General features: G+C 44.2%; 1 protein-coding gene across 12 annotated transcripts in view; it reads left to right on the top strand.

Annotated features, from left to right (window-relative positions):
• The window catches only part of arhgap32b (Rho GTPase activating protein 32b), a gene marked incomplete at its 3' end in the record, with an annotated part of 173,871 nt that overhangs the window by 142,008 nt on the left and 9,995 nt on the right, over positions 1 to 21,868 (top strand). For 7 of the 12 annotated variants that reach the window (XM_079283247.1, XM_079283246.1, XM_079283253.1 and 4 more), the window contains 8 exons: positions 425 to 562; positions 1,579 to 1,671; positions 2,191 to 2,313; positions 4,568 to 4,645; positions 7,897 to 7,978; positions 9,579 to 9,629; positions 10,953 to 11,027; positions 20,218 to 20,367. In XM_079283247.1, the coding sequence (XP_079139373.1) occupies positions 425 to 562; positions 1,579 to 1,671; positions 2,191 to 2,313; positions 4,568 to 4,645; positions 7,897 to 7,978; positions 9,579 to 9,629; positions 10,953 to 11,027; positions 20,218 to 20,367 (790 nt within the window). Of the gene's footprint in view, positions 1 to 424; positions 563 to 1,578; positions 1,672 to 2,190; positions 2,314 to 4,567; positions 4,646 to 7,896; positions 7,979 to 9,578; positions 9,630 to 10,952; positions 11,028 to 14,846; positions 14,961 to 20,217; positions 20,368 to 21,868 lie in introns of those variants that run through there. The other 5 variants (XM_079283248.1, XM_079283249.1, XM_079283250.1 and 2 more) reach the window with 3 other exon arrangements.

Below are 21,868 nucleotides of genomic sequence, written 5' to 3'. Positions count from 1 at the left end.
ACTTAAATACGATGATACTTCCTACCAAATACCTCAATATTGATACTGCGACGACAATGCTGGGTTTACTATTTGAGCTTTTACTAAATATTGACTGAGTGAGATTTGTTTTAGAACGGTCTGGTAAATTCAGAAGATCACATTACTGTAGAACCAGGAAAAAACATTTATGCCATGTAACAATATTACAATACGGATACATTGCTCAGCCCTATTTCTATCGTATTCTATAGTTTTATGAATTATTGTTGGTTTCATTGAAGTGAGGTCTTTTTCTTCGTCAATGACTCCTTTTTATTTGTGTGATTTCATTTTCATATTAATTAGTGGGTGAACGGTCAACTTCTACGCAGCAGCAGCTGCATGGAAACATTTGTCTTCAGTCATTGAACGTGTTCTCTGTCCGCCTGCTGTCGTTCTGAAGGGTCGAAGTTGGATCGTGAAGCGCAGCTATGAAGATTTCCGCGTCCTGGACAAGCACCTGCACCTCTGCATCTACGACCGACGCTTCTCACAGCTGCCTGAGCTGCCTCGATTGGACAGCCTGACAGACCAGTCAGAGGTCAGCACTGAAAAAGCACTGAAAACGCACATCTGCGCGCACACACACACACACACACACACAACTGCAAACTGAAGCATTCAGGGCTGCAAGAGAAAATAATCCAATGTGGATTTAGATTTGTAGATTAATGGATTTAGATCCAGTTTTCTTCACATGTTATCTTGAAATAAATCCTTGCCACAGGTAAAGGTTTATTAAAAGACCATTTTTTCACACATAATATGCCGTATTAAATCTCACACGGCTTTGTTTGTGCTCTCCCTGAACCATCCAGTGCTTAGTCATCCCCGAAATGGTAGTATTCTGCTGCCCATATACTTGGAAAACAAGCAAACACGGTATCGGTTATCTCGGTGAAACCTGTCACTGTGCTTTGATATCCAATGTCATCCACATGGCTTTTGTCTTCAGTTTGAAATGTGGCCAGATACTCCCTCTTCAGCCCGCCTGTGAAATGTATTCTGATCCTTTCTGGTCGGATTGAGGCTCAAAGGAATGCAGAGGTTAGGTATCAAATCCAAACTGGTAAAACCAGTTCATCACAGAGGGCTGTTGTGTGTGTGGACGCTTTCAGAAAAATAGCTTTTACAAAGCTGCCTGCGGTGCTCCGTCACACTTTCAGCAGTGGCTGCGTTTATAGGATTCACTGTTCCATCTACTGTTGCTTGGATTTTATTTTCCACCGGTTTCTACGTACAGCACAAGGTCCCGATAGTGAAGAGTGACGGAGCTGCAGGTTCAGACGAGCTCAGCTCCTAAAGCCCAAACCTGCTAAAAATGTGTAGATGGCTGCAGAAACTATCAAACTAAGTTCTCCTTGTAATTTGAAGTCATAGCTGCAAATGTCATTTCAAGTGGTTTACTAGCGCATAACACAAGCAGCTGATTGTTTTTAATGGTTTTCATTAACACCCATTGTAACAGCTGAGTTGTGGGTTATTGCAGTGGTGAGCGGTACCATCTGAAGTAAATGCAATGACTCTAACTGGCCTGTGTGTTTTCTGCCATGTTAGTCCGTTTCCCAGATGTTGCTGGCGTACCTCTCCCGGCTCTCAGCCATCGCTGACAACAAGATCAACTGTGGGCCCGCCCTCACGTGGATGGAGGTGAGACCGCTCTGTCTTTACCGTCTTTATGGAGCACGCCAAGGGCCGACTCCACTAAAGCTGGACGAATAACAAAAGAAAAAAAAGAAACTGTGTAATTGTTAAAGCACCCATGAAGGGTGAAAAGCACCCCAAACTGTGCTGCCACGCAAACAGCGTCTCAGTGCTCCTGTTTTATTTGCATGTATTTAAGTTAGGTTATCAGACGTTTGGCGTGAAATTGGCCGCTTTCTATGCAAATGAGCCTTACTGCGTGCCATATGGATAATTGCAATCAAATAAAAAAAATAGGCAAACGTCACTCAGCTGCAAAACGTTATGGGCGTGTTTTGCGCTGCTGTCTGAAAACACTGTAGAGTCAGCAAAATCACAATGACATGTTGCAATCAGAGAAACTTCATCGATGATGTAAGGAAAGGTTGACAGGAAGATGGTGCTGTATCTTTTCTGCGAGTCATTTGTTAGCCAATGGCTGCCACTGTTGAACGATAGAGTAAGTCTTGTCTGTTTGTGTACTAGGTTGACAATAAGGGAAATCATCTGTTGGTCCATGAAGAGTCGTCCATCAACGTGCCAGCTATTGCTGCTGCCCATGTCATCAAGCGCTACATCGCCCAGGCCTCAGACGAGCTGTCCTTCGAGGTGACAACAGTTCTCACACACACACACACACACACACACACACACACACACACACACACACACACACACACACACACACACACACACACACACACACACACACAGATTCCATTAGAATACCTTGCAGATATTTGCTCGTCTGTAGGCAGAGAAAGAAAAAGAACTGATGGAGCAATAAAGCTGTCTTTCAAATGCAAATGTTAAAACTGTCGAAACTCTTCGTTTCATTTTTAAAACAGATAAATTGTCCATATAGAGTTTATTCTTTTTTTAATATTCTATTTTCATTTTATTTATGCTTCTTGATTGTTTGCAGTACTTACTTTTATTTATTTTGTATCTCTAACATGTTTATATTTTTGCACCACGTCCTTGTCTATGAAAACACACCTGGTAATAAAGCTGATTCTGTTGACGGTGAGCTACCTCAGCAGCTCAATAGGTCCACTTCTAGACAGCACCTAAAGGTGCGTTCACACCAAACGCGTTGATTTTTTGACGCGCCGCAAAAACGCGTCCAACGCGCCGCCGGTCGTGTTCACACCAAATCCCGCAAAATCGCTGGAGAGGGGGCGTGGTTTAGAGACCTGGATCCGGTCAACTGTCCGCCATTAACCATGGAAAAATAACCTATATTTCTACGTGTTGTGGAAGTCACAGATATCTCGGGAAACTAAACGCCGTCATGTCTGGTTCATAATATTGTTCAGAGGAGCTCCGTGGATTGTATCGAGCTGTATTCACTGTCTAGCAAGCCACCGGTCGCTGTTTACTACAGCTGTAGGGACACAAAATAAACAGATTTGGCTGTGATTCAACGGCAATAAACCGACAAAAAGGGACTCCGAAATAACTACGTAATGATGCCGATTTGTACTTGTCTTCTCCGACAAAAAGGGACTCCGAAATAACTACGTAATGATGCCGATTTGTACTTGTCTTCTCCGACAAAAAGGGACTCCGAAATAACTACATAATGATGCCGATTTGTACTTGTCTTCTCCGACAAAAAGGGACTCCGAAATAACTACGTAATGATACCGATTTGTAGGTTACTGGTCTTCTCAATGGAGCTCTGATGGATCGGTGCTAGGCTATGCTAACATCGTAGCAGCTCCACCAGCACTCAATAACGTCACGTAGACGTAAATACGGCAGCGTCTATTCATTGTTTGTACCGTATGGTTTACACACACACATGCATACACATAGTTTGGTCCGGTCTCTGTTGATATGAGGTATCGTAGAGCTCTGGGTGAACACAGACGGCTACAGGATTTATTTCCTGATTCAACAACGGCAGGAAGCCAGTGATGACAGGGGGAGCAACTCAACGCTGATAGGCTATCGCGCCACAGCGTCACGCGATTATGTCGCTGAAGTTGAAAAATTTCAACTCGCGCGTTGGCGATTTTGCCGCGTCCAACGCGTCCACAGCACTGCAATAACGCGTCCAACGCGCCGCGCCATCGCAAAATCGCGGCGCGCCAGTCTCATCGCGTCTGTGCATAGACTTTGTATGTAATCTCGACGCGCGTCAAAAAATCAACGCGACCGGTGTGAACGCAGCATAAGGGTGAAGGGCTCGGAACAGTTGCAGCTGGTTGGTGGCTTTGCATCCTTTTAGTGCTCCTAATGGAATTCACAAGATTCCACCACAGCTGAAGAAAAACAACCAGTCAGAGTCTCTGATCTCTGCTCTTGAAGCTGCTGAACTCAAACTAGGCGACTCTGATCAAATATGAATCATGATTATGTTTCTGCATTTCCTATTTCTCACCTCAAATATTTTCAGAAAGATATTGTAGTTGTTGTTTAGCTGTAAAATGAGAAAATGTTCTCTGGCTGGTGGGCGGTGCTTAGTTGAGAGCAAACGTTGTCATTTTACAGCTTAGCAATACACTGAAATACGTTTCAGTGTTTTCTTTTGATTGGAGTTCACAAGCTTCCCGACCACTGATTGACAGCTGCGTTCCTCGGCTCTGATTGGTTGTTTTCCTTCGGCCACGGAAGAATCATGCCAATGCCATTGGGAGCTTTGACAGGAGGCAGAGCCACCTGATTTTGTCATGTACGTCTGTCAGGATATAGTGACAGTTTGAGCAAATTTGAAAAAGTTATCTTTTATTAAAGTTACCAGTTGCAGCTTTAACAAAATGATGCCCTTGCAATCGTTATATAATTGCTTTTATTGTAGCAGTCACTGAGGTCAACAGACCGTGAGACACATCGTCTGTCTGTCCTCCCTCGGCAGGTTGGCGACATCGTGTCGGTGATTGACATGCCCCCGAAAGAAGACACCACCTGGTGGAGAGGGAAGCACGGCTTCCAGGTACGCAGCTAACACAACACTTTGCATGCTGAGAGCCAAAACACACACACACACACCTTTTATCTTTCTCTTCCTCTGGCTGTCAGCTTTTGATTCGGTTTGTACTCGATGTGTTTGAAGGACGGGGAGAGAACGATGCTTTGTAAAAGCAATTTCAAACACTCCCTGAGTTTGTCGAAAGACAAAGCGAGATGTGAATCCTATCCTAAAAGATGAGACCTATACTAGCCTGTAACGCCAGACTGATTCATATTCCTGCAGTCTTCACTACGATCCGACTACACATTGGAACTTTTGATGTTTCGGACCTTTGTTACAATCTTCCCCGTTTCAGCTCTCAGAATCATGTTGTTTTCTTGTCCTCGTGCTACACACCACACATAATCTCATTTTTGACTATAAGAAAACAAATTGTTGAATTATATATTAGTCATTTTAAAATGGAGGTCCATAATAAACGATCAAGACTGTGTGTGTGTGTGTGTGTGTGTGTGTGTGTGTGTGTGTGTGTGTGTGTGTGTGTGTGTGTGTGTGTGTGTGTGTGTGTGTGTGTGTGTGTGTGTGTGTGTGTGTGTGTGTGTGTGTGTGTGTGTGAGCTACTTTCAGACAATTATGTACAAAACTCAGAGCCAGATTTACGAAGTCGGCGTTGAAACAGAAACACTTGAGTGTTGATGGGGGGATGTTGTTTAATACATGAAATGACGATATAGGAAGTCCAGCTCGAGTAACACACTCGTGCGTTTAAAAGCTTATCAGATGGAAGAACACTGCACATCAGTTTGTAATACTCACAGGATTTTCCATCTCTGGAAAGTTACGTTATCTTTTGCCATTGAATGATCGCGATCACGATACAAAGTGACCTCCAAGGAATGTGTGCTTGCATGATTGTGGCTGGCCAGATAACGTTCCTGTTGTCTTGCTACAACACACCACCTTCACTCAAGGATGGACTTATTATAATTTGGTGGGTTTTTTGGCTATAACTCAAGAATTCCTATGCTAATTACGACAATTACACTTACAATAGGATCAAATGAAGAGGTGATGACATTTTGGACGGATGTGGACGTGAACTGCAACTTGACTGATTGGCTGAGACGTACTACCATGAGGCTGTCATTCTGATTTTGCTGGTGCCTGTATTGGCACCCTTGTCAGACCAGTTCCATTCAAACACATGAGAGGACTGCGTTTCTTTCACACAGAACTAAAGCCAACCTCAACCTTGCTTTAATCTGATTTAATGCATTCTGCCCCAAAGTGTATCTGAAGATAATATGAGGCTCTGAGTCAGACACATCAAGTGAGCGTCAACCAAACTTCAGTCTTTTATGACCAAATAATCCATTTTGTGTTGCTGTTAGTCTTTTTAGAACCCCGTGCAAAAAAGACTGGATATTATCCACTCACACTCATCCCATCAGACCTCTGTCCCTTCGGTTTCCTGTGAGTCCTGCTGCATTAATGATTAAACATAAGCATTAGATATTTATGAGGAATATTTTGTGTGGTAGTAACATTGTCAGGTAGATTTAAACCGCAACCAAAGTGTGTATCGAGGCATGTAGCAAGCATAGAAACAGCTACACACTAAGTTTCTGAATAAATACAGTTTGTATTCATATTATTATTCAAACAGTCTTCGACTCTGCTGAAGGGATTAGTTCCAATCAGAACCTTTTCAGTGCAGCAGCACAGCTCCCTGCGGTTTGGAGGCTCAAGTCTGGCTGACCCTCCGCTGACCTGCCACCCCCTCTCTACACTGCCCTCTCTCCTTGTGTGTGTTGGCTCTCTGCCAACAAGAAGTAGTGGTGCCAGTCGGGCTCACTGGCAGGGTGGCAGGCACTTACTGAGCAGTTCAGCCATATTTGAAGATAAGTGGATTACAGAGCTTCTTCCTCTGAACACGTAAAGGACACGGAGAGGCTGTTTTCCTCTGATAGAGGTTGACTATGAGCCCACCATCACCTGCATACTCTTTTACATATGACTTCAGGATTCATGCTAATGGGACTTCAGCGTGGCGTCCCCCTTGCTTAGAGACACCTTTGCTCTACTGCAGCATGCTTCCCACTGATCCTGGAGAAGTGGCTGCGAGCCGCTCTTCATCTGAGGTGGTGAAGTTAACGATTGAGTGGACGATAAGCCACACAATGGTGGGATTTATTTGTATTATTCCTGTGTTTTCAATTCGTTTGGGTTTTCCACCTCTGATGAAGTACAGCACTCAGCCGCTGCACTAAACTGGGTCTCATGCTGAGAGTCCTGAACACAGTCCGTAGTCTGACAGACGGTCTGAAGGGGACACGACCATATCTGCAGAGCAACAACGTGAAGCACAGCAGGATGACTTATTCTAATTCATTTACAACTTTAGTTTTGTAATATTACTTTTTTCTCAAAATATTATGACTTTTTAGAGAACACAGATAAGTAAGTAAAATGTATTTATGAAGCGCTTTTTACAGACATAAGTCACAAAGTGCTTAACAGGGCAGAATTACAAACATAAAAAACCCAATGTGACCATCGGGCCAATAACTCAGATGTGTGGGATATGTTTTGAACAGTAGCAGAAGTCTTTCTGAAACACACATGAACTACTAAATCATTGACTTGGATAGGAGCCACATGCACATTGAAAGAGGTTACTTCCCCCACGCAAAAGAGGAAGTAAACAATGTCTCCATGTGTGTTTACTCAGCAGAGAGGAAATATTTGAAAGCAATACGAATGCCTGAGAGCTGCAACATATTCCATTAGATTTTGAATTGTCAACTGTTGCCTAAATTATGTGTTTTCCTTTACATAAATAGACATTTCCACCATAGATTGATTTAAAATGTAGTGTTTGACACTCAGAATGTCCAGAGGGTGGGCCTCCAGACCCCCCTGCTTCACATGTGTCATATTTGGGGATCTAATTGAGCGGCAGAAACAAGCCTGCAGTACCACCCGTGTCCATTAGGAGGTAGTCAATCATTAGAGGCTGTGTGTGTTTGTTTAAGAGCAGCAGGTACACATATACACTTAACATGCACCTAATCTGTGATGTGGTCATTCCCGCACCACCTGATCAGATCGCTGTGCATCTTCTAACAACAGAATCACATGATCACAGTGACCGCAACACCTCTGCGTGGACACTGTGTCGCCGCTCTCTCTCTGTCTGTATTTTGTGATCTAGATGTGACTGTGCTTCTTCCCACCTCACCCTGCCTGTCTCACTCCCGTCCTCTCCCCAGGTTGGCTTCTTTCCCAGCGAGTGTGTGGAGCTCATAAATGATAAAGTGCCGCAGTCCATGACCAACACGGTGCCCAAACCAGGTATTCCTCCTCCTCTCAGACCACTCACAGGATATGTGTTGGAGGGAAGTTATTATCATGCCGGTTGATGTCTCACTGATATGACTGCATTTTCAGGAAGTGGGGAGGTCTGTGATGGATGACGTGGCTCTGGGCGTGTGTATGTGTGCCACATCTTTCCAGCAAATACTGTTGCTGGTCTGACAGATCTGTGTCATGGAATGGATTTTGTTTTAAAAATACAAGCTCTACAGTGGATTTATAGTCTATCATCTTTACACAAAATGAGAGAAGAGAAGTGGAGTTAGAGATGTAACCTGAAAACTGAATTTACATACATACAGTGCCCCGTTAAAGAACCGAATCACATTATAATTATCAGTGTAATAGATATAATACAACTTCAATTTATGAGCATGTAACAGTGAAAGGAAACCCATCATTCTGACCCCTGATATAACCGGCTTATCATGTTATGTTGAGTCAGCAGCGCTATGCAAACTACTGTACTAATCTATTGCTGTCCAGAGCGAACAGCACGCGCCCGAGAGTGTCAAAGACATAAAGTACATAACGGAAACCTGGAATCAAAAAGAACCCGTAACAACATTTGGCGGCTTCAGTCTTGAGATGAACTTAAACTTTGCCCTCACTTCTTCACACACCGAGTCACACACTTTAGAAATAGCAGCTCGCGTCCTGTTTCTATGACCGAGCCCTTCTGATGAAAACCTCTTCTTGTACAAATCCACGTCTTACAAATCTAAAGATCGATCTCACCAATATGACTCACTGACACAACCACCCGGCTGGCTTCTAAGGGGCGGGGCTCTCAACCATCGAGAGAGCCTCAGAAAGACTCCGAGGTCTGCATGAAGTGCTGACACAGCGGGAAAAAACCCCACCAGATCCACAACTACGAGGGAAGGGATGTCATCATAGGCGCGGGGTTTCGGGTGCCGTTGGACGCCCATGTGCCAATCAGGGGTTCAAACCCTAAGTTTTTTTGAGGCTTTCAGACTGTGTGGCTGAACATACCATAAATGCATCTGGTGGTGTAGAGTTAACTGTTGCTGTGCACGCACAGCCTGCTACCCACACGGCCCACCACATATTCTGCCTGCCCACTCCCCTGCTTCTGAGCAACGATTTAATGCTTGTTGCTGCTGTTCCGTTTGTTTTTTGCATGTGTCCTACTCCTAATTTATCAATCATGCTTCTTTTTTTTGTTCACCGATGATCCGCAGGTCAAGTACATTTTTTTTTTTATTATCCTGAATGTAGTCTAAAGATTTTCTTTTGAATTGCTAATTTTTACACATCTGTGTTATTTATTCGTTAACTTTCTTCAATACGAAATATGTGGCTTGTTTGTAATAATCTCATTAGCAAAAATCTAAATCTAATATTTGGGTTTCTATAACCTGCAGATGCCCCGTTCAAATGAACAGATCCTGGATCAGGTTCCTAATCGGCAACAGAGCTAATAACTAAATGTAATGGCGTTGAAGCTGCCCGCTTGTTCTCTGCTGCAATGCGTCATCAATGCTGTTGTTGGATGTGCAGTAGTGTTAGCATGTGTCTCGATCTGTTGCATCTGACTGTGATTCCTCTGCCTCAGCCTCCCCCTGCTCTGGCCTGCAGCCTGCTTCTTGGAGTCTCTTCCCTCCCTGTGCGTGCTGGTATACACACCTCATCCACCTGTCAACTCACCCCGCATTCACTCAGCTCGCACACACAGAAAAGCATTTTTACACTCGTATGACTTGGATGTAATTCAAGTTGTAATCCTGAAGACTTCTTTCCCCGTTGATTTGATTCCTGTGGTGTGGTTTAATGCTACAGCTCGCAGAACTCCTTGAACAGCTAATTTGTCAGAAATACAACAAAAGAGCAACTCGTGCATCTTTGTGACAGTTGTGACCAACAGGTTTGCATTGTTTTAACAAAGAAGTTGGTCAATAATTGGCCTTTTTTCCATCGTGCCATGAGCAACCTCCCTCTGATTTCATGCTGTAGTTTTATGAAGTGGTTTTCCACACAACAGCAGGGAAACCAAACTTTGTTGGTTCGCTTGCTGAGGAGTTGGAGGTGTGCAGCCTGTCACCTGCAGCTACTCAACAGCCCACTGTGATGATTCGTTGTTTTGCCATTACCCCCTTGGGGTGTTTTGAAGTGGGGCTGCATGAGGTCCTTATCCATAGTCCGTGTATTTCCTACAGTAGATGGAGGTAGGAGAAACAGACGTCAATACCAGCTTGGCAGCAAAGCAACGTGCTGCTGTGGACGGGGGCAGCAGCTAAACGTATTTCAGATGCTTCAAGAAATCATCACCCGTTAAAAGTGATAGAGAGTTCACTTTCTATTTCGAATATTTTCACTGCAGTACATTGCTTTCCTCTCTGTTTCTCCAAACTCCATCTGCTGTAGTTAAAACACCGACTATGGGGAAGTACCTCATGCAACCGCACTTCAAAACATCCAAACTGTCCCTTTAACACCGCTCTGACAGGGTGGGGCAAACAATGAGGCTGATAACGGTAATGCTGGATTACATGCTGCATCGTTTCCCTCGCGTAGGCAAACCAACAATGACAACTACTAGAAATAGAACAGAACGTAAATGCTCTGAGTGGCTACTGCTGAAAGTAATGCGGACTATAAATAGTTGCAAAACATTTCAAGAAAGTCTTAAGGATTATAACTTTAGAGTTAAAGTAATCTCAACAATGCTAAATGCAATGTTTCTTTAATTGAGTGTGCTTCATGACGAAGCATTTTTCTTTTGTTTTCACACTGTCTCACAGAGCAGTTTATTGCTTCAGCATCAAAGTATCATTTCTATGCAAATCCACTGACCTCACAGATCCAAAGTACACTGTTGCACTGTTCTCTAACTTGAAGTGCTTCTCTCCCTCTGCCGACTCTCTCACGTCTCCCATCATCCATCCAATCATCTGTCTGTGGGTCCATCTGTCCATCGGGCTGCATGCAGACTTGGAGATGGAGAGTGTAATACAGGACAGTGCATGGGTGGCCGACCCGCTAAACCACTACAGCCTAAGTTCAGGTAGACAAAAACCCTTTGGTCGTGTTGCCCCGCCACTCCCTAACCAAAACACCAACTCCACAACCCCAGTGATGTGTTTGCACTTCTTATACGTCTAGTCTGTACCTGTGATAGCAGCTTACGATGTGGGTTGTAGCTTCACTCTTTACGCAGGAAAATGTTCACTTCTTGGTGTTGCATTCCAAGTTTTCACATCCTGATAGATTGTCCATAACCTTTAACACACTTATCCGCGTTATCTCAACACTCTGTTGGTGGACCAATAAGACATGTGTCTGCGGATATGGGTCTTTTTTTCCTCCGCTGTTTGTGAACTTTCTTTCACTTTAATTGCTCTAATCTCACATAAGAAAAGATCTGTGTGATGCAACACTTGCCATACTCTCTTGCCATACTCTCCCTAAATTCAGGCAGATTCCTTTTACACAATAAGATGATTGTTATCGTGCTGCTGTATTTTGAATGTGTTGCAGGTTTTGTCTGAATGAATGTTTTGTGTGTATGCTGCGTATAAATGTTTTTGGGATTAGATGTAGTGGCGTAAAGATGAAATCCCACCCTTTTCAAACGTCCCTCTCAAAAAGAGAACAATCTTACCCTCCACCCGTCCACCCCTGTTCTTTTTCAGTTTCACGCCTCAAGGTGCATGCAAATGACTCCAGGGGTGAGCCAGGTTACTACAGCGTTTCTCCAAGCGGCTGAATGTACGCCGTGTCTGGACGGGGGCCAGCTGTGTTTGTTGTGTGCGTCTGTTTGGTGGGAGCTGAAAGGCCACGGCACCCCTGCCGTGGCGCTCGGCCTCGACCGGCCTTGATTTATTTTAATCCTTTTACAATGAGGGGGCCTGTAAACCCGTCCATTGAGCGCCGGGCTTTGTCCCGCAACAGTAAGAATCTCTGTCTCGCTCTCCATGGTGACCGAAAGAGCACATTCCTGCAGGGAGCCACGCAGCATTGGGAAAATATGTTCACTTCTGCCTTGATCCCCTCTGCTCCACCACTAACCGTTGCTGTTCTTCAGTACAACTATGGAAGTGGCTAACACGCTGCGCCGCTCCAGCTAAAATGGAGACGAGAGAAGCAGGTTATTAGTCTTCCATGTGCTTGTGATGTTTCTCAGTGGAATCGGAGAACAGAGACTACTCCCTTCACAGTAAAACAAAAATGGACACTTTTGTTGACATCAATGTGAAGATAAAGAGTTTTGGATGAAAAATGACAGTCTTATTTCCTCCCCAGACAGCCCAATAGACCTACTAGTAACTGACCCAGATGCAGAGCCCCCCTCCCCCCTCAGCGCAGGCCTTCATCATGTCTGGGGACCAGTGATTTGGACAGCTGTGAAGACAGCTGGTTATGTGAGGGAGAGAGGACGGGGGAACCGGAGAGAAAATGCGTGAGACAGAGTGAGATTTGGCCTCCTGTTTCCGAGGATCTCGGGTCATTTCCTGGCTCTCTGGTTCTGGGCCGTTAAAACTATGCTAGGCCCCTTGTGTACCGTCTTGCTCTGTAGCTTCAATAAAAGACGTAGGCCGCACCTTTGTTTGGGTGGGAGGCTGCTTTTGATTACATACTAACTCGGGCTGTGTTGTAAACTGAGTGAGTGTGTAAGGCACATACCGTAGATCTTCTTTTTATTACCCCTTTGCTCCCTTTAGTGGACTCTGCTAAATGTTTGCTCATCAAAGTCTGACGCTGCCATGCACAGAGTTGTATTGCATCATTATTGCGGTTGTTGGTGTCTCATTACTAAGACAAGTTGTGTCGTTGCAAAGCTTCGACGCTCAGACGTTTAACCAGCAGGTATACGATTCAGATTTACAGCCGTGCTTATTTCAGCCTGGAGTTCTGCTCCTGTACATCAAACTGGGGAGTGCTACTGCTAAATACACTTCCTCGTTCTTGCCGCATCCCATAGAGAGCCATAGATTATTCAGTTCCATGCAAAATAGCAGCTTTATGACACTTTGTGGAACACAAAGCTCTCTCCCTGTTATGTGGTGTATGACATCAGCGCAGGAGTGCAGGTGACTGGTGTTTTTCAGAATGTTGCTGATAGTCTAATAACCTAAACGCATACTCCACTTGTTGCTTTCCTGTGTCCGCCACGTCTCTGCTGCTGTTCTAACAATGCCTCGCGATTCGAATTTTATATTTTTACAATTTTACAGCACGGCATTGCATACACGTGGAAGAAGTATTCCGATCTTTAACTTGAAGCTGAGGTCAGCAGCATTGGAGAAACCAGCAAGAGTACGCTAGATTTTAAGATTTCCAAACTGAAAAAACCAGCCCAGTGTTGCCAAGTCTTTTCCAAATACAGTAGCTAGCAGCATTAGCTCCAAATGTCTCTAACACTAACGAGAAAGTCGGCAACACTGACAGCCCGGCCCTTCATGGCCTCCCTCCAAAGACACTCTCCCAAAATTAGCATTATGAATGTAAACATCGAGCTGAATAAAATGATTGAACAGATGTATTACAGTTGTGCCACTGCCAGATTTTCTCTCTTTTTTTTGTGAGAGCATTTGATCTATTGGTTGCTGTCGGGATGTTCTGAGAATTTCCACAAATATAACAAAAAATGTTTCTAAAATGCATCCGCAATAACTTTAATTAAGTAAAAAGTACAAACATAACGATGTCAAATTTAAATACTCCATTACGAGCCAAAGACCTGCATTCAAAATACAGGAGTATTATCAGCAAAAGTATTGATTAAGTATCAGAAGTACAGTACTTGATTAAATGTACTGATCACTAAAATATCAGAACCTATGCAAAGAGAAATTTGAGGATCAGTCCAAAGAAATGTTTGTCTTTGTGTCACTTGTAAAAATTATGTCAAGTTGAAGCGATCACATGATGCAGTGGAAAAAGTCTGACTCCAGTCTTGTGATTTTGGAGCAACAACAAATTAGTTTTACTTTATTTTGACTCAACATGTCTGCTAAGTAACTGAGCTCGTTAAGGAATTCAGTTTTCAGAGGAACAGGAGGCCCATCAGAGGGAGAGCTGGTCTAAAGTCGAGGCAAGGCCATCCTGTACATATGTTGGGAAGAAATGCAGGGATGCTGCTTGTTAGAATCGTGTGTGTGTGTGTGTGTGTGTGTGTGTGTGCGTGTGTGTGTGTGTGTGTGTGTGTGTGTGTGTGTGTGTGTGTGTGTGTGTGTGTGTGTGTGTGCGCGCGCGCGCGGTGTAGATGGGTGTTTTCCACTCTGAACCACCAGCGATTGCCACTTGGCTGCATGTCGTCTGTGCTGCCTTCATATACTGTCGGGAAGATTAGCAACAAGCACATGTGCAAGTCAGCATTATGAATATGACTGGGCTGGTTAAGAGTGCATCAAGGCCATGTAAGCAGCTGATGGCCAAAAGGGTTGTGTGTACAGATACAATCATCAGTTTAATCCTGTGTGCGCTTTGATTCTCCTTCCTGTTATTCAGAATTCTAAAAGCACAGACTGCAGGCATGGCCTCACGTATTCCTCCTTTATTATATTAACTAAAAGTTGTTAATTGGGTCCATCCGCTCTGTTGGTTTCATTTAGTATACAATGTCCTTCAATAGTACTCGCAGCTTTGTAAGAGTGTTATTAACAATTGCTTATTACCATTTTTCCGGGAGCACCTGAAGGCAGCATACACGGGGTCGTAAACCGATACGTTGAGGCGCAGCTCCGTGTGGATCCGAGCTGACTGAGCACAGGAGAGCCGACGCTGCTCTCCTTCTCCTTCTGTCTACACTTCAACCTTTTTTCAACTTTCTCACTCACACAAAGGGACCTGGTCGTGTTTGCAGTATTCAGCTGAGGTTTTAGCGCTATTTTGTACAGGTTTACGGTTAAAAAGAGATAAAACTTAGTTGTACTTTGGACCTAGTTTGAAAGCCTGTCATAAAGCCCCAAAGCGAGTCCAGCGATATGGAGCGACGGTAAGAAAATAGGTTTATATTTGGAGTGTAATTGTATGTATTTGCGAAAGTGTCCCTGATAGATATGATAGGCTGACAGCTTTATTTTTCTAAACGGGCCTACTACACCGTTAACCGTGAGGTTTATGCTCCACGTACCGGGCTCTACTGGGGGAGAGACTGACTTTAGAGTGATGGGAGAAGTCTCCTCGCTCTCCTACGAAGTGTGGAAAATATTGCTCCTTCATTTGACATCTTTTTCCATAAGAGGAAAAACAACAACTTAGGAATAATATTCGCCTCTTCTCTCAAAGTGCGTGTATATATAAATTACCACTATGCCAGAAACGTTGAACTATTTTTTTTATTTAGCAAAGAAAGAAGTTAAACATTTTAAATATATTGTTCACAAGATGTAGCTCACGTTAGTTGATTTGCATTTGAATAAACATTCGTCTCTGTATGATGAAGCAGAGTTTAGATGCTCAGTGAGGTCAAACCTACTCTGACAGTACCAGCAGTTCTCATCACTGATTTTTTAAGAAAATAAAAAAGTTATCTTGTTTTGATTACATCATGGAATTTTGAATTTGAAATTGCTTTGGGGTATTAGTGGCTCAGTGGTTTGTACATCCCTCTGCACTGATGCTGATATTGGTCTTTCACAACACTTCTGTGTGAATGCTGTTCCTGATTTCTCTCATGTGGTGTAAAGTTGGACCATCTGGTAGAATTTTTGGGCGGGACCACGCAGGTCCTCTCCTCCCTCTGCTGGAGTTGCTGATTCATGGTGCATTGAGAGTTTAAACAATAAGGCATTTTGCTCCAGCTATCACACACTTAAAGCCCTCGTGTCCCAAACAGGTCACTGCCGGCCATGACTGCCTTTCTACAGGCAGACACTGCTCTGTTTACACACTAGACGGCCATCCAGAAACACCAACAGGAGATTGTAAGGATGTGTTAATTGGTGTTAACACAGTGTTAGTGTTCTGTTTTTCAGTTTGATAAGCAATGCAAACAGTGTCTCTGTGGTAGTCGCCTCTCAATAGACATATCCTTTTTTCAATGAGAGCGATGAGGGCATGAAGTTGGCTTGTTGAATTGCTTAACTGGCTGTCAAAGATACTTTAGTAAAGCTTTAGTAAAGACATTCTCAGATTCACTCCATTCTCCTGCATTGTTCCCAGAGAGACCGAACGTTACTCTTATGGGGCCGCCACAGTAAAAACACATTTGGTCCATTTAGAAGAGCTTTTGACGGATCCACAGATCACATTCCAGCCAAAACCTGTCTTCTCACGGCATGCAGATTACTGGGATGGATGATGTAATTATATCCAACCAATTCAAAGAATGATTTAATGAAACAGTGAAGAGGAGGTTTGAATTTCCCACTCTGCCACATGTCATGAACCTACATGGGTGTGGGTGGCTGTGGCGTCTGAAGGGGGGTGCTGGCTGAGCTGTGATGAGAGCATTGTGATGCCCCAAGGAGCCGCGGTCACGCCTGCTGCTGCTGGTGTATTCAGGGAACACTGACATGCACAGTAGTTGTATCAAATATCTCAGGCTAGTGCCTGCTATTTAGCTCTGTAATGTCACCACTCTACTTTGGGAAGCACTCTGTTGTGTTGCTGTGAAGTTGGGATTTTCCTCTGATCTGCTTCCTTTAAAAAGCTCCATGCAAACTCAATGGAATGAGGCGGTCTTTTTCGTTTCGGGGTGGACCGGGGAAACGGAGCATGATGTTTGCCATTACGTCTGTAATTGTTGCTGCTGTAATGCTTGGCCTCTTTTCTCCCCCTGGCTCGTCAACTCCCTGCCTCTCACTGAGATCTGCTGGGGAAAAGTCTCATCATACTCACACAGTCAGTTCAGGCCGTCCACTGAAACCTACAACTATCCTTCTGTGTTTACCGCTGTTCTCTCTTTATCTGTTATCTATGCAAGGCATGGGCTAATGGCTCTACTTGACCCAGCTGTGAACATGTGCACCCCCCCCCCCCTTCTTGGTAGTATGTCACATGTCAAGAATGTATCATCAGTTATTGTGTTTGCAAATATTCAGAGATATTATAGGGAAACTATTTCATCTCAGCTTTTTGTGTCAACAAGGCTCTCATCAACTTTGCATATGGATGTCAGTTTACCAGTTATAGAATGTCTCCTCTCTCTGTGGAGGAGCTCTGAGAACAGACCCCTGATGATGTCATCAGATAGTGATGTGATCAGGGTTGTTGTGTAGTTTGGGGGGGGGTCTCTCAAGTCAGGGTGTCTCACAGATTGTTTCATTAATGTATCTCCTGCAAGACGTCCAACTTTGTGAAGCAAGCTATAAATCTTGTAGTTCATTTTGAAGGCTTTATCAGTCCCACCATCCTTGTGTTGAAGGCCTTCTGCCCAGCTGGACCTGAGCCGCAAGCGTGTCAGAGCTGCTGGCCCCTCAGACTCTATCTGCCTCGACAGGAAGCAGACGGGAGTCTCTGTCCGTCCTCCAGAGAGTCGCACTTGTCGTTGCGCTCCTCTTCCTCGCGTCAGTCAGAGTCGTTTGAGGTACTAGTGTGTTTAGAGCCAAAATAATTCAACTTAACAAAACACTGATGGACGGATTCCATTTTGTTATTGTCATCGACAAAAAACTGAAATGAGAGAAAATGTATCACACAGAGACATGAAAAGAATGGATGCTGCGGATCAAAATCAATCCACACATTCTCCCTCTTTGTCAAAACCAAATGCTACAAACATTACCCACAATGCAAAAGTAAAGAGAGCCACTAAACACAGTTGCCTGAACACGTCATTTATTAGACATTTCACTGTGTGCATATATCTTTGTTAGTATGCTGCCCAAACAATGAGAAACTGTTCAATGCATTCAGCTACAAAGTGACTTTCCATTCCCATCAGCTCATTAGTTTTACTCTGGTCCTGATGTTTGCATTCTAAATGTACGCGGCAGACTGTCAATTAAGTGAGTTGCACTCAGTTTACTCCATAGTGTACGTTTAGCATGCGAGGCAGGCAGCCTCATTAGTTTTTACCTAATGGTCTCTGGGCATTAGAGCCAAGTCTCACACAGTGTGTCTGTTTGAGATGGTTGTAAATAATGATATTCATGATGGCACACACGTGCCTAAATGATGCCATGTATGTCTCTGTAAGTGGATCATCTGCTCTGAGTAAAGACGCTGCCTTCTCACTTTCATTGTGTTATCTTGCAAACACACAGGTGTGGCTGTCTTCACCTCAGCCTGTTTGGTTTCTTTGGTAAGCAGTGGCCTACTTTCTGTTGTGCTGAGATGGAAGCAGATTTAAGCTTGGCACAGCCAAAGATGAGTTATTGTTTTGGATTGAATTCTGAATGCTTTCCTCTTTAAATTTACAGCGAAACCTGTGTGTGTGTGTGTGTGTGTGTGTGTGTGTGTGTGTGTGTGTGTGTGTGTGTGTGTGTGTGTGTGTGTGTGTGTGTGTGTGTGTGTGTGTGTGTGTGTGTGTGTGTGTGTGTGTGTGTGTGTGTGTGTGTGTGTGTGTGTGTGTGTGTGTGTGTGTGTGTGTGTGCGTGCGTGCGCCGGACTGTAGTTTGAAGCAGGTGATGTCAGGTCTGTGAAACGCATAAAGAAAGTGAAAGTGACCGTGACTGTTTATAATCAGCTAAAGGAATGTGCCCTCGAATATATTTGGATGTTGTTGTGATCACTCAGTTCTCAAAGATTTAGTGAAGTTCCAGGTGTGTGGCTGAGAGAACACAATGATCATAGATCGGATAGGTAAGGGATATTTTTAATACTGTCCTCACTGGTACATTTTCAGCTCCTGGGCTGCTGCTGGTTTGCTTTATGTTTTTGATTCAGACCGTTTGTCAGTGTACATGAGTGTGGACCGCGTTGCTGCTGAGCGCTCCACGTTCAGGAAGGATAGTTGTGCTGTGAAATGCAAGAGTATAAAACTGTAAAGTAATAATAGGAAGAGCTGTTGGTCAAAGTGCAGCACAATGTAAGAGAATCAAAGAGACTAGCGAACCGAGGGCAGACCATTGACGCAGAGAGAAGGGAGAAGCAGAGAAAGATGAGTAGAGTGGAGATGTGTTCTTTGAGCAGTGTCAGGTCTGAGTGGAAGCTTCGCAGGGCAGAGACGGTCTAAACACAGAGACAAGGCAGTGCAGCTGGGAAAGATCCTGTTAATATCAGGTCCTCTTCTTCACAGTTTAAGGATAAACTTTAATATTCAACTTAGTAACACCGGGGGTGTTCTCTTTTCTGTGCCTTCATTTGCTCATCCATATATTTTTCAACCCTGTTGTTTTGTCACAAATACAAAACAGAATGCAAATATTTCGCAGCATAAAAGCTGCATACTTTTTTCCCGGAACGAGGTCCATTTGTTTCCTAAACTTTTGCACCGCAAATAAAAGGCATCAGCCAATCACATTATGCGGAACGGGTTGAGTGGCGCCGATATGTATGTAACCACAACACGTGACATTTAGCATGTAGTTTATTCATGTAAAGGTCTTCAAGATGGTGAAATAGTTTGTTTTTAAGTCAGACTGTGTTATAACAGCTACTGTGACATTTCACCTACAGTCAGTCATGTTCGGTGCACTATGGCGCTTCTTTGGTCAGTCAGTGGAAAACCGTTTCAAACTCGATACATTTTGGATTGTTGTGTCTGTTTAGCCAAGACTGATGGACAACTTAAACTGAACTGAATTCTCAGTTAAAAGAGAATTGAAGCTCTCATCAGACAAGTTGATTTCATCCGTATGGCAGAGTCCAGTAAACTGACCCAAGAGTGGAAAACCACTGCTGCTGTCACCTCACCAGTGTGTGATTTTCACTTTTCTTTTTCTGGAGTGGAGCCAGCTCCATTGTCCCCCGAACCCCACCAAAAACATGCTAGTTTAAGAAGCTTACCACCCTTTCCCAGACATGCATCGGTTTGGGTTTCTAAGTAGGTCTGCTCCTTCTTCTTTTTGTCTCATTTTGAAGCTGAGCGGAGGATACTGGTATTGGATGTGGGGGATTCCTTTGTAGTTGCCTGGGAGGTGGCATTTAAGAAGGAAGCCTTCGCCTCAAGGAGACTACACGTGCATAAAGGAAGGGTTTGCATTAGAATGAAGCTGAAATGCACAAAGGGACAAGCCTGAGCTGCTTGTGTGGAGTTTCACTCCAGTCTACCAGAAACCAGCGTCAACCCCACATGTTCTGTAGCGTAGTAAACAGCCATGTAAGAATACTAAGATGTGTCCTTCCTTCCCTCCCTCGTCCCTCAGTGTCTAAGAAGCACGGAAAGCTGATCACCTTCTTGCGCACCTTCATGAAGTCCCGGCCCACCAAGCAGAAGCTGAAGCAGAGAGGCATCCTCCGGGAGAGGGTGTTCGGCTGCGACCTGGGAGAGCACCTCCTCAACTCGGGACATGATGGTGAGATACATGCAGACACACCTGAGGCCACTAGTGTTTTCTGGACCCATTTAGGCTTGTTTTGTTAAAGGCCATAAATTCTCAAATAGTAGCCAGGGCCCTAAATTACCAGGAGCTTTAGAGACATTAGAGACCGTCCTCGATTCTTAATTTCACCTGCTCCCTGGTTAATGCAAACTCTAAACCTCCTCCATGTTTACCTGTTGACTTGATGAGTTCATCATTGTGTCCCTTCCAATCATGTCATACTTACTGCTATACTCGATCCCTTTCCAGTCAATTCCACTTTGCAATCGCTGAAACTTGCATATGGAGCAACATCCAGCAGCTGGTTAGCCTAGCTTAGCACAAAGGCTGGAAGCAGGGCTGGGGCAGCTAGCTTGGCTCTATCCAAAAGTAAGATTTTTGTAACCAGCAGCTCATTCCAGCTCTGTGTAGTTCTAGTTAACATATTTGCTGGGCTAAAATCCATCCACCCATTTATGTGCTGTGGCTCCATTGATTCCCTGAGCTCCCAGCAGCAGCGCGGTGTCTGGTAGACGAGCTGACGTGATGGTCTCAATGAGGACGACGGTGTCCTCATCACAGTGTGACATCAGCTCCACCCAGCGTAATGATCAGTAACCTCATTTCAGTTCATGTTGACAGCAACTTCAAAAAGTTCTTACTGTTAATGGATCTCAGGCCGTGTTCACACCTGGCATGGACGTGCGTCTTTGGTCAGATCACAGGTGGACAGATCCGAGTACAGCTGTGAATGCACTCGCATTGAGAGCTGACTGCTCAGACCACATCCATTCACACAATGTGTCCAATGTGAATGTGTCCCGGGCCAAATTGATGCATCACAATTTGAATGATTTTTAATTATTCACTTTCCTTCGGTACAAACTATTTCTATTGCAGTTCCACCTTTCACAGAGCACTGCTTTCACTTCCATGTTGTGCTACTACATCCTTGCTAATGTACGAGGCTAATGTACAATAACTCTGGTCCTTATCCACACTGCATCTCTTTATAAGCCAAATATAATTGTACCAAAACATTTGTATCCGAAGTGCAATCAAACGGAGCACTTCACACATCTTAGATGAAGACATACGGTTCTGCTTCGCCTGAATTCAGTGAGAGCAGAGGGAGGAGACGGTCAAACAAGTAATGAACAGTGTATGACTTGTCTCCTCTGGACTACAACATATAGTCAAGCTTTTTCACTGGCTGCCGCTGTAGGGCGGCAGTGCGGCAGCATGACAGCTCCCGAACAGTGAAGCCAAAACATCTCAATTTCCCCCCATTGATTTGATATGCAGCGGCGTTAGCAGTCTGCAGTCGGATCACCCATGTTGATGCCAGGTGTGAACGCTCCCTATTCTTTGTCTGGATATTAATGTCATCGTACCATTGGCTCACCATTACTCACCATTAAGTCATTAAACACCGTAATGTTTGTAAACAATTTCACATTTCAAGCATTCCAATGGAAGGTAAGAGCTAAAAGCC

The sequence above is a fragment of the Melanostigma gelatinosum genome (assembly GCF_949748355.1).
Source record: "Melanostigma gelatinosum genome assembly, chromosome: 14".
NCBI lineage: Eukaryota > Metazoa > Chordata > Actinopteri > Perciformes > Zoarcidae > Melanostigma > Melanostigma gelatinosum.
The sequence above is the reverse complement of the archived record's forward strand: the minus strand, read 5'-3'. Positions and strand labels throughout refer to the sequence as shown.